General features: G+C 53.4%; 4 protein-coding genes across 4 annotated transcripts; 1 reads left to right on the top strand and 3 right to left on the bottom strand.

Moving 5' to 3' along the window:
• Window positions 1–185: 185 nt before the first annotated feature.
• Window positions 186–748, top strand: CKM354_000356800 (uncharacterized protein; the record flags this gene model as incomplete). The annotated part of the gene is made up of 2 exons (XM_044798770.1): window positions 186–284; window positions 338–748. The coding sequence occupies 2 exons, from the start codon at window positions 186–188 to the stop codon at window positions 746–748; spliced, it is 510 nt and encodes a 169-aa protein (XP_044654705.1).
• Window positions 749–1,861: 1,113 nt separating this feature from the next.
• CKM354_000356700 (uncharacterized protein) lies at window positions 1,862–3,363 on the bottom strand (the record flags this gene model as incomplete). The annotated part of the gene is made up of 3 exons (XM_044798769.1): window positions 1,862–2,751; window positions 2,840–3,029; window positions 3,100–3,363. The coding sequence occupies 3 exons, from the start codon at window positions 3,361–3,363 to the stop codon at window positions 1,862–1,864; spliced, it is 1,344 nt and encodes a 447-aa protein (XP_044654704.1).
• A 966-nt stretch (window positions 3,364–4,329) lies between these two features.
• Window positions 4,330–7,630, bottom strand: CKM354_000356600 (uncharacterized protein; the record flags this gene model as incomplete). The annotated part of the gene is made up of 4 exons (XM_044798768.1): window positions 4,330–5,383; window positions 5,438–7,180; window positions 7,276–7,287; window positions 7,341–7,630. 4 exons carry the CDS (start codon window positions 7,628–7,630, stop codon window positions 4,330–4,332), a joined length of 3,099 nt encoding a protein of 1,032 aa, XP_044654703.1.
• Window positions 7,631–9,215: 1,585 nt separating this feature from the next.
• On the bottom strand, window positions 9,216–11,972 carry CKM354_000356500 (uncharacterized protein; the record flags this gene model as incomplete). The annotated part of the gene is made up of 1 exon (XM_044798767.1): window positions 9,216–11,972. One exon carries the CDS (start codon window positions 11,970–11,972, stop codon window positions 9,216–9,218), a length of 2,757 nt encoding a protein of 918 aa, XP_044654702.1.
• Between the last annotated feature and the right edge of the window lie 401 nt (window positions 11,973–12,373).

The raw sequence follows: 12,373 nt of genomic DNA, 5'->3' as shown, positions 1-12,373 counted from the left end.
AAGAAGCCCAGATTAGTGTTTACTTTGTCTTCACCTCACATGCGCGCCAAGAGAGCGCGAATATTTCCATCTAGCATTCGATGCCAGTCCTGTTCACTTCCAACATCGAACACGCCACCACGTCTTACTACAATACCAACCACTACCACAAAAACTCGCCTAACGTCTAAGACGTTCCACGCAAGATGGCACCCAATGCTCGCAAAAGCAGCAAACAGAACTCCAAGGCCAGTCAGCCCAAATTTGGCACCATGGATCAGATTCGCGCAAAAAGCGCAGAACTGGTGAGTAAATTGAAGTCAAAATCTCTTCCCATTGCGACTGATCACCGCGTTAGGACGAACAGGTCAAGCGAGGCCGGCAGGCAAGATCAGAGGCTAGTGATGATAGTCTGTACGCGGAGAGCGCCTCGTCATCTGAAGACGATGAAGATGGTCAAGTGAGGAAGGAAACCAGCAACAGCAGGACCTTCCGTGGGGATGGGCAGACCGTAGGAAAGGCAGGCAAGGTGTACAAGCGATCTGCTACCGAGCCCAGAACCCGTGCCCAACATGAGAAGACCACTGCTATCGCTAGTGGAGCGAAGGAAGAAACACACGACCGTTCTAAGGCGCAAGGATTCTTGGATAAGCTGCAGAGTGAGGCGAAGCTGAAGAAGGAAAGCTTGGAGAGTAAACGCAAGGCTGAGGACGAAGGAGACTTGGATGGAGAGAGGAAGAGGCTCAAGCTGAATGATACCTCAGTCTAAGTCACATGCATATACTGAAATGTCAAGGACCGAAAAATCAGGGAGAGACACCCTTTCAATGCGCCAAATGTCCAAGCAACTATCCATTGGCAAGCTCGCTGTACCAACACATTGGGGTGGTGCACGAGTGGAAGCCCATCAAGTGCCCAAAGTGTCAGGCAACGACTAACACGTTGTGCGGCTCTTGTGCCAAACTCTGAAGCCATGTCCAGTCTGTTCAATCTGGCCTCGGGCTGTTCTACCCAAATCCCAACGAATGCCATAACACCCCTGAGTACAAGAGCATATCGAAGCTTAATGAGCCATTTGAATCCCTTCTATCAGAAGTCGACTGACGAAGCCTCTACACTGGTGCCAAAGGATGTTGACCAGAAGAGCTACATCACCGTGGGCACCATGTGTTGTCTGTGACTTTCCACGGAGAAGTGTGAATTCGTGATGCATCCTCGAGACGACCAACATTTCAAGCAGAAAGATACAGAGCAACGTATGCCCAAACTTCAATACTAATTGGTTCTGTACATGACTATGTTTAAAGGTTTGGCGCTTGTTTCCCTAATTTCTGGTCGACACAATGGCCCTTTGGGAGAATAAGGGTCAGATTGGACTTGCCTCTTAAATCCCGAAACCGTTTACTACTTGCACTCTTACGGCTATGTCTAATGGCTTATCACATCTTTCTCTCTAGGACTATAATCTAGACAAGTGCTGCTAGGGGTCGCTAAGGACCGTAATAGACCTTGTTCGAGAAGGCAGAAGCAATATGTTGCGAATTCTCTACGATTATGTCCAACAGCTTTGCGCGTGTTTCTCTGGAAATTTGGTTAACACAGTGGTCCCTGGAGTAGGCATGCTTCGAGTCAGCCATGCTTCAAAAATCCGGAGTCATGTATTACTTTGAGTTCTTCCGCTCCACATTTAGTACAAGAGCTTTGCATCTCCGTTGACCTGTCAAGTCGACATTCCGACCGGGGCTAAACTGATGAGCAGAGAGACAGTCGTTGATCTGGAGCATGCGATGCGCTCGGGTGCCATGGCAAGTCAAATGCAGTGAACTGCCTAGTATCGATCGGTATCATCTAATGTAGTCTTCTATGGTGTTGCGGACAAAATCTAAGCGCCAGCATACGGCGTAGGTACCGCGCTGGTAATATCGATGTATCCATATTTAGCCTTCTCGCTATCTTCAGCAAGAGCCTGGCCCCAAGTTGACATGTCCTTCTGGAAAGCCTCAACGTTCTTCTCATCCGAGAGATCAATCGGCTCCTGATCCTTGCCAATTTGTCGAATTTGCGTGCCAGCCGCAACGTTTGTGATGCCGAAGTTTTCCTGATCAATCTTCTGAAGAATGGCGCCCTTCACTTCACCCGCGAGGATATCCTTGGTAAGACGTGGTTCCTGGCAAACAGGGCGTGCAAGGCCAACGCCATCGACAGTTTCTAGGGCGTGTACCATTGCACCGGCAGTCTTGAAGCCTCCGGTGACATATGTCTTGGTCTTGGACAGCGCTGGCACAATCTGTTCGGCGAACTCGAGGAAGAAGCTTTCCCTCTTCTTCGTGCTCTCGCGCTGGTGAGATGAATTGAATGCAAGCTTCTCGTAGGTACCGCCTGAGAGCTCAATGAAGTCGAATTTGTTCTGCTCAAGCAATGAGGAGATTTCCTTCGCTTCTTCTGGAGTGAACCCCTTGTCTTGAAACTCAACCGAGTTGAGCTTGATGCCGAGGATGAAATCTGGCTTGGTTCGTTTGCGGATTTCTTGGGCGATCTCGAGGATCAAGCGAGCACGGTTCTCTAGTGAACCACCATACTTATCAGTGCGTTGGTTCGTGGTCGGGCTCAGGAACTGAGCAAGCAGATAGCCATGGGCGCCATGCAGTTGTACTCCGTCCCAGCCCGCTTTCTCCAAGTACTCGGCTTGATGTGAGAATCCCTCGATGATGTTCTTGATGTCCTCATCAGTAGCGGCCCTTGGCTGTGCGAACTTCATGCCCATGATGTCGCCTGCAAATTGTTAGCTAGCGTTCACTTGCCAGCAGCGTCTAGTCGGCGAGTTGTACAAGCGACCTATTGAGCACACTGGGCATCTTACCTTTCAGTTGAACATCACTAGCAGAGATTGGATGTGGCTGGATGTCCTCTGACACTTGGCGACCAGGATGCGAGATTTGTCCAACCATAAGGCTGCCATGACGCTTTCCCTCTGTTGCCATGGCTGCAAAACGCTCGAATCGTTCACCCTCGTATGGTGCGCCTCTAGGAATGATGGGGTTGCCGCGAGCCTGGTGATACTCAATCAGCTGATGATCCAGCCGCATGATGCTGTCACATAGCAAGTGTTCCATGTCTCACCTCGAGATGGTCGTATTCGAACATTATGTTTCCACTAAGGATCAACCCCAGCTGACCCTCGCCCCATCTCTTGTATACATTGACCAAGTTCTTGCTGGGAACACCTCTGTTCTCCAATGTCTTTGCGTCCCACGATGACAGGCGCTCTGTCATGGCGCCTTTGAGGAATCGGTTGGGGGCCGTCTTGCCGCTGAACTCGAAGTTCAATGGCTTACCCAAGGGCGAGACATCGACATCGTCGGAGTCGAATCGTGGAGGTGACATGGCGTCCCGGCTGTAGTAAGTTTAGAATGTGATTGGCAGGAAGAGCAATTCCCGATAGTGGTAGAAAATAAGGAAATAGTTGAGAAGGAAAGCACGAGGAATACTTGTACTGGATGCCCTAGATCTCAGGTTGTGATTAGAAATGCATCGAATGGACTAGGCATCACGACAGCTGTGGTCCCTTCCGGCAGTGGGCTAGTGTGCGAGAGAAAACTAGAGAGTCGATCAACGTCATGGCCATGTGTCTCAATGACGATCTTCCAGCAACTGCCGTTGGTCTGGTGGCCGCGTGGAAGTAGATCGGCTCAAAGCGCTCGCATCTCGTCGGTCCTGCGTGCATCGCTCGAGGATTTCGCGGTCAATCCGACTGAGCCGCGTCGCAAGTCGAATGTGCGGTTGGTAAGTCATTCTTACAGTATGCATGAGGTGGGGTGGGAACTATCAGCGGGGTCCACTCGCACTTGCCTCGGAGTATCACTCAGCTGCCAAGACGTGACAGAGTCAATGGTAAGAACAACATGCAGCTGCTCGGCCAAGTGGCTGGTGCCAGAGACAATGTGGTACAAGAAGAAACTGGATACTGAGATCTGAAACGGGGAAACAAGACCGTGACTATAGTCGTACATCTATCGGCTGCATTCGCAAGCTGGGCTTCACGAAGAGCCCTCGCGATTCTTCATAAGGTCGTCACATCCGCCAGATATGTACAAGGAGAGTCCCTCGTATATGCGTACGCTCTTCGCCGCCAGAGCAGAGATTTGGGATATCAAATTAACCTTTTCCGCCCAATCCAGACAAGTATGAAAAATGGAAATTCGTTCTCCCAAGGTCGCCGCTAGAAGGTATTCATTCGTGTCTCGAGTGGACCTCCGCGAGGCCAAGCCAACGAGTAGAATCACATTGTCTCATCGGAGAGACATATGCTTTCATGGCAGTTGTTCTCACAATCAAGTGCAAAGGTCAGTATCATTGAGGCCCGCCATTGCCGCCATGGAGATGTGATTGATGCTGTTGCCCATTACCGTCGAAGCCACCAGCTCCCGGATCAAAAGACATCGGCCCGGGCGTGAAAGATCCTAAGCCCAAACCCTCGGCCCAGTCCCATTCCAGTGTCATGGGCATCTGCCAGAGGTCTTGAGGTACGAAAGGTTGTTGGAAAGCTCCAGTGCCATTCAGTGCTCCCGGCATTCCGCCTGGGCCACCTATGGGTCCGCCGTTTGGATCAAAAGGCATGGCACCAAATTCGGGGCCGGACGTTGGATGAGGGAATACTGGGTGAGGCGCGAAAGTACCATCCATGTTGGGCGGAGCTGTGGAGAATTGTTGTTGTGGTGAGCCATTGGGTCCACCAAATTCGAGACCGTTCATGTCCTGCGGGTATTGGATGTGATTGTAGGGCCCAGCCGAGTGAGGTTGTTGTGAGGGCATGTAATTACTTTGCTGATGATGTTGTTCCTGATGCTGACCATGACCATTGAGCGTGGAGTGAGCCAAGTGTGGTGTCGGATTGCTGGCTGAGCGCCGATTGCTCGGAGGTTCGGCGCCTGGAGGACTACCGCCCCAACTGCGAGGACTGTTGGCAGGGTTACTTCCTGCTTGGCTTGCCGTTGAAGCTCGTAGACTTGGTGTCGGAACGGGCCTTCGATATGAGGCTTGCGTCTCGACTTGGATTTGCTCCAGCGTCTTCCCTTCCTCAATACCCTGGGCAACCTCGCCGGTTACTCGTTCCTTCATGGCCTTTTCGCGTTCGCGCTCGGCTTGCTTCCGCTTGCCACGACCTCGCATCTCACGTTCGGCTTTGTCTAGGGCGACACGGGCTATGCGCTCAAACTCCGCGCAGACCGAAAGCATGCGCCGCACATTGCCATTCGCTTCCGAGACGTCCCGTTCGAGCATGGTCAAGAAGGAAACCACACTGCTCATGAGCTTGAGGTCAGTACGTGCTCGCGCATCCTGTGGATTCTGCAAGATGTTGGCGAACAACGTCACCAGTGAGGATACTGGATAGTAGAGGATAAGCCTAGAGAAAATGATTAGTAGGTTAATACAGCGCACTGCCGCCAGATCCACTCACCAAACACAAGCGTAGTCTCCTTGTGGAATGTATCGAATCAGCCCAATGCTCGTTCTGGCTGCATTGACACACAGCGCCGCGCTCATGAAAACCCGAGGATTCAATGGTCTGGCGTTCAGTCCTTGAACAGCATAGTCACTCAGCCGACTGGTCCAGTATCCGTGGTGTACGCTCATCCTGTGTATTGTCGTCAAGCAGTTGTAATATGCGAAATGCAGTACCACAATGTGCAGAATAAGCGGGGTGTGCGTAGCTTTGATCTCGTGCTCTGGCCTAAAGTCGATCGGGATACCGTCTTTCCATTCCTCCAGAGCGGCATCGAGCTCTCCAATAGTGTTCAGCAACTCGCCGTCGCTTTGCCGACTAGCTTTCACCGAGTATAGTTGTTTGTAGACCCGCGACTGTATTTGTGCGAACTGACACATCAGCCTGAACAGGTTCATAGTGCTTCCATCCTTCAGAGGCACATTGCCCACATTATCAGGCGGCTTCTCTGATGGAAGATCCACATTCATATCGTCATCATCTTGCACTGGCGGTCGTCCGGATCGCAAGCAGAGATCCTTATCCAATAGGTATGCAATCCAGAAGACACGTTTACGTTGCTCGTTCTCGACTCCATTGAGATTAAAGCCCGATCCACGCTTGTGCAGGCCTATCGAGTGGGCCAATCGAATAGCAGCGGCAACCAAGAAGAAACTGGGTTGCGGGTTTGGCGTCCCTTGCAGGAAGAGAGCCATGCCAATGAGTGCCTGCACTGACAGGAGATCTGTGTTGCGCAGTGTCAGCTCCGACATGACCGCCATAGCATTCTTGAGATATGCCCAAGCTATCTCATCCTCCTCTTGCCCGACCACATTGCTCATCACGCGAAGCCTGTGTCCAATGGCGAGCGCGACGTTGAGACTCGCCCACCAGCCCGATCCGTCGTACGGCTCTAGAGAGTAGTGTTTGTCGACCAAGTGCATGAAAGTGGGCTCGTGAAATAGTGGGAACATGCAGTTGAAGTTTTCGAAATAGTCCTTGAGTAGTGCATAACATTCTTGTTTCCCTGGAAGAGGCTTGAAGATGCGTCGTTCGAAGAGGTCGTTGAACACTTCCGGTTTCCAATGATCCCAGCCGGTCTTATCCTCTACCGAAGCGTGTGCGATCATAGCTTGAAAGCTGTTGTCTCCAGTCTTCTCGTTGACCCACTGAATGCCTTTGGGGCTGAATATACTGAAGCCGGAAGAGGATCCGATGTACCGCGTCTCTCCAACATTGTTGGTGATGAGACTACACATTTGATCTGCGAGCGCATCAACATCCTGAGCATCCTTTCGAGCGACATCCGTCGACCGTCTGACCGGATCCGGAGAGGAAGAATTACCATTGCCATTGTACGCGGCCGGGCTCGCGGTGTTCGCTGTGGCCGTAGTGTCCAGCGACTCATTCTGGGGAGGCGTGTTTGTATCCTTGCCAATGGCTCCGCTGGCCTGTCGAGTCGACGAATGTGTTGACTGTGGGCTGGCAACATTACTCTTGGACGTCTTTGACTGTTCCGCCAGTCTCTTCTCCAGTGTGCCCAGATCTGTCCGACCACCGTCGTCTTCAGCTAACAGGCCAGAAAGCCGCAACAGATTTTCCATCCGACCGAGTCGATTCTCTAGCCCTTCGATGTACTTGGCACCTTTCGGCGGAGCGCGCTTCTTTTCAACGTGAGTGAAGACGCATTCGGTTTTGTAGTTCTCGCAATGGCTGCATCTACAATGCCGCGTTAGCAGCCGCTCCTAAAAACGTTCACCTTGGCTGAATTTAGAAGAATCGCATCTAGCACCGCGAGCGTATGTTTCACTCACTTGGGCATTTTCCTGCGGCAGTTAGCATGTATTCTATACCGTGTCGGGACGCGCGCCAGTCTTACCCGTCACACTTTATCTTCTTCCTTCGACACATGTCGCATGCTCTTGCTATCCTTCTTCGCTTGGGGTCCCGCTGGTCGCCGCCCTCGGCGTCGTGATCTGCGTTACCATCTTCGCCATTGGCATCTTGGTCGAAATCGCCGTAATCGTTCTCGCCCTGGAACCATTGCGCACCATTGGAGCCTGCTGTCATGTTGGCCATGTTGGGTGAGCCATCATAGGCGCCGCCGCCGTAGAGTTGGGTTCCGGGAGCCATAGGGAGAGGTGTAGGGTTATTGCTGTTTGATTCCATGGCCAGGCTCCAGCGACGTTCATGCCACTATGCGCACGAGGGCGCCACCGGGTAGCGGCGGAAGTGTCGTCGTGGAATGGAGAGAGGGGAGGGGGCGGAGTAGTAAGGTGCAGCGGCGTGGAAGCTTTTTCGTGCGGTGTCTGTAGACGTTGCGACCACGATGAGTTGATCTGACTGACTACTGCCTCAGTAGATTCCTAGCTTAGACCCGGCGGGCGGAACGCTAGGCCTGGACCGGACGACCGAGACAGCGTGCTGGGGTGCCTGTTTCGCAGAGGATTGTGCGTGTCTGCAGGATGGGAGGTGCGGAGGATGCGAGTGCGTCATGGCCAGCGGCGCTGCGCTGCGCTGCAGTCCATGATGGCGATGCGATGCGATGTGCACTCCCCCCCGCCAGCGCAGCACCGAGTCGCTGACAAACACCGCTGCGTGGGCGATGATCGCATCCGATTCTTCCACGCTCCCAGGTGCGCATGCTGCTGGCCGTGCGGGAAGTTTCCAGGATGCCTCTGGCCAGTGCGCCCGCTCCTGGAGCGAAGTGGGAGCGGACTTTCAAACAACGTCCGCTGCGCGCTCTCAGGCACCCACCACCCACGCGCTGTTTACTGTCTCTTTTTCCCTGCTACTCCTCGCCCACCGACTTCTCCTTTTGCTCACCGGGCATGGACGCGTCGTGCGCGTGTTGCTTGGCATCGTATCCTCTCCAGAGCCTCTCTCTGCCGTACCTCGTGGACCCAGGCCGTCCGTCGTCGCCCGCCTGCATCGGCCGGAGATCGCACATAGCAGAGTCCGACCTTGCCCTGTCATCGCGCCATTGCTGTCTTATCGCCGGTCCAGTGGGAGGAGGGGTCCAGTAGTCGCCGCAGACAACAGCGCAGAGTCTTTGGTCAGGCTCCTCGCGCGATGAGGAAACATGGAGAGGCGCATCTTAATAGACCCCCGTGCTGCCCGGATGCGACTGCTCCGGCCGCTTCATCTCTCCAGACTTCGGTAGATTTATTCTCACGCGCACCCCAGCACCTTCGCTCCTGTGCAGGGCGAAATTGCCTCCTTGATGCTAGTCGCGGCCGCGTCCCGCACTTGTACACTGCATAGCCAGCTGTGAGGATGAACAACGTCCTATGTACCAAGCTACTCGAGCCATGCATGTCAGTAGTTTGTCACCAGCATCACGCCGCAACCTCTTCAGGCGAGCGATCAAACGAACCTCACTACACGCGCTCGATCATCACAACGCATATTCATCTCCGAAGACATTGCACACTCTCTGCTCATCAGCTTGGCCCTAAGGAACAGTTGCATAACATGTACCTCTCTGAAACAAAACACAGCTGAACACGTGGAGAATGATCTCAATTTGTAGTAGCGGAGTTCATTGCTGATGATTAATCTACAGCAGCCCTTGGCACAGTAACGTCGAGCAGTGCATGTACCTTATGCTCACCGACTCCACAGACATGCCTCTAATAGATCAACGTCGACCCCCTAGTCATGCAAACCCCACTGCGCCAGCTCACATCCTTTCCTACTCTTTACAGCTATGTACAAAAGGACGTCTTTTTCCCAAATTTGGTTCTATATTGCTCTACCACTTCTTGCTGGCCTCCTCTAGCTCTTGGTACAGTGCTGGAGCTGGTGGTGCAGGTCCGGCGCCAGGTAGGGGCGGAGGCGAGCTACCGCCGTCCGAATCGCCTATCCCACCAGGCGTCCCGCTAGAAGGTTGACCAGGCGCGGGTCCAAGAGGTTTGTTGTCGCCGCTCCCGGAAAAGTACTTGGAGAACTCCCCGGGGTCAGCCCATGGGCGCTTGCCGAGTAGACGAACCATGTCGTCTCTGTCAATCATTTCCTTTTTCAAAAGCTCCTCCGCCACGAGGCCGACCTCGTGCTTCTTCTCCTCAAGTAGTTGTCGGCATTGCTTGTAGGCTTCGTTCACGATTCGCTTCACTTCTGCATCAATGTTCTGCGCCGTCTGCTCGGAGAAGGGCTTCTGAAGTTGTGTTTCTTGTGTCTCGCCGCTGTCGGGATAGTAGATGTATCCAAGATTTGACATTCCCCATTTCGTCACCATGGCAGTTGCCATTCGCGTGACCTTGTTGAAGTCGTCACTAGCTCCAGATGTCACGGTGTCGAAGTGTAATTCCTCGCTAACTCTCCCGCCAAGTGTCATGGCCATACGATCCATGAGTTGTTTCACGTTCATGAGAACAGCATCGTTGCCTCCGCCTGGCAAGTATTGCGCATATCCCAAGGCACCGGCGCCACGTGGGATGATGCTAACCTTGAGAAGAGGGTCGGCCCATTGGAAATACCATCCACAGATGGCGTGGCCAGCTTCGTGGTAAGCGACTGTCTTCTTCTCCTCGGGAGTGAGGACAAGGGACTTCTTCTCAAGACCTCCAATCACACGCTCGATGGCCTGCTCGAAGTGTTGCATAGTCACAGAGTCGGCTGCAGCTCGAGCAGCAACAAGCGCTGCTTCGTTGACACAGTTGGCGATGTCAGCACCCGCAAAGCCCGGAGTGAGTGCTGCCAGACGACCCTTGAGGTGCTCGATATCCTCGTTGGTAACAATGCTCTTCAGATGCACCCCGAATATTTGCTTTCGGCCATCCATGGTCGGCCTGTCGATGGCAATATGTCTGTCAAAGCGTCCGGGACGCATGAGCGCTTTGTCGAGAACATCCGCTCTGTTCGTACCAGCAAGCACGACCACTTGTTCTGACGTGTTGAATCCGTCCATCTCCGTCAGAATCTGGTTCAGTGTACTCTCTCGCTCGTCGTTGCCACCGCCGAAAGACTGCTTGGCACGTGCCTTTCCGATGGCGTCAATTTCGTCGATAAAGATGATGCAAGGTGTGTTCTTGCGGGCGTTGGCAAAAAGATCTCGCACACGACTGGGGCCAACACCGACGAACATTTCCACGAATTCAGAGCCGGACACGGAGAAGAATGGTACGCCACTTTCTCCAGCAGTAGCCTTTGCTAAGAGCGTTTTACCAGTTCCAGGAGGCCCAGAAAGAATAGCACCACGTGGGATCTTTGCACCGAGCTTCTGGAACCTGGCCGGGTCTTTGAGGAAACCAACAAACTCCATGATCTCAGTCTTGGCCTCGTCCATGCCGGCAACGTCGGAAAACTTGACCTTGATGTCTGTCTCGTGGTTGAATTTCTTGGCTCGACTGCGACCCATGCCAAAGATTCCGCCCTGCCCACCACCCGCGCCCGACGCAGCTCTTCGAGACATGTAGGCGATAGCGCCGATGAACAGTAACGTAGGTCCAAATCCAAGGATTATGTTCGCCCAGCTGCCCTCTTCGTGATAGGAGATAGGTATCCTCTCTGATCCGGGTATCCGCAATTCATTCTGAGCTTCATCGACTCGTCGTTCGAACGCCTCCACTGAACCAATGCTGAAGTAGTAATAGAACCCTTGTTGTGCAGCTGGCGACTCCGGATACATTGCTGCCACGCTGTCACGATGAAGATAGACACGGACTCTGTTGCCATTGACGACGACCAGCTTTTCAACCAAGCCCTTGTCGAAGAAAGTGTTCCTGAACTCCTGCCACGTGATTTCTCTGCTATTCTCGGTAGGCATCACGAGTCGGTATAGCATGTATGCAACGAATGCAGAGACGAGGAAATTCGAGAGATCGAGCTTCACTTCAGTGACTTTGCCGAATGGACTTTCGCCGTCCTGCTTTCCCTTCTTCTTGCCACCGTCTTTCTGCCCACTCGATCCAGCCGGTCCTGGCTCATCTGATGTCTTTTGCTTGGGCTCCGTGTCCTTCTCGTTCACAACATCCTCCGCTGTCTGTCTCGCGATGTGCGTCGTGAGTCGCCACAGTTTAGCAGCACGTGCAGGGGACATGCCTTCCTTGGACACCTCAGCTATTGTCTCGCGCAGCTCTGCTGGCAGACCCTCTTTCTTGATCTTCTGTAGGGCCTTGTCGATATCCTCGGCCATAGATGCAGGCATGCCCTTCTTCACTAGCGCAAAGGTGTCCTCGAGCGCCTTCTCTTCGGCCGCAGTCAACTTGGACTTGCCATCTTCTGGTTCCTCAGGCTTTTTCCCCGGTGGCGGCTGCGGATTTGAAGACAGTGGCGATCGCTGTGAGTACAGGTCTTCCATGCCCTTGGGTGAGGCGCCCGGCTTGCCCTCAACGTGTTTGCCATCCTTGTCCTTCTCTGTTGAATACTGTCGACTTCGAGCATATGCGTATAAAGGCCGAGGAAGTGATGCAGGTCTTTGAGCTAGTGCGCGCGATAATGAAGCAGCCTCGAGGAGCTGTCGAGACGAGCGCGCAATGGTTTGCGGCCGTCGGAGGAGCACTCCCGACATGGCTGCGATGCGCTACAAAAGAAGATGGCGGAGGCCGAGATTGATGCTATGGCGCGGGCACGACCATGCACAGTGATATCGGCGATTCCAGTTGGACGGGCGGCGGAGGGTGTTGATAGTTGGTCGGTCGGACGATGAGGCAAAAGGTCGAGGCAAGGCATCTATGATGACGAGACGGAGCTGCGGCAACAATCTGTGCCAAGCTCTGCAGAGCCGCAACTCTCTCCCGGCTTCACCTACATCTGGACGCTTTAGATATGCGCCCACAACCTTTACTGTATTTCCCGCCCTCCATCGTCATCACTGTATTTCAGCAGAATTCTCGCATGAAATTGCGGGAGTGGCTCGGAGAGCATTGTCGCAACAGCGATGTTGTACAGAGCTCTCGCTGAGATGATGCT

This window comes from Cercospora kikuchii, assembly GCF_019650295.1.
Source record: "Cercospora kikuchii DNA, contig_00002, whole genome shotgun sequence".
In the NCBI taxonomy this organism is placed as follows: domain Eukaryota; kingdom Fungi; phylum Ascomycota; class Dothideomycetes; order Mycosphaerellales; family Mycosphaerellaceae; genus Cercospora; species Cercospora kikuchii.
This window is presented reverse-complemented; position numbering and strand designations above follow the sequence as displayed.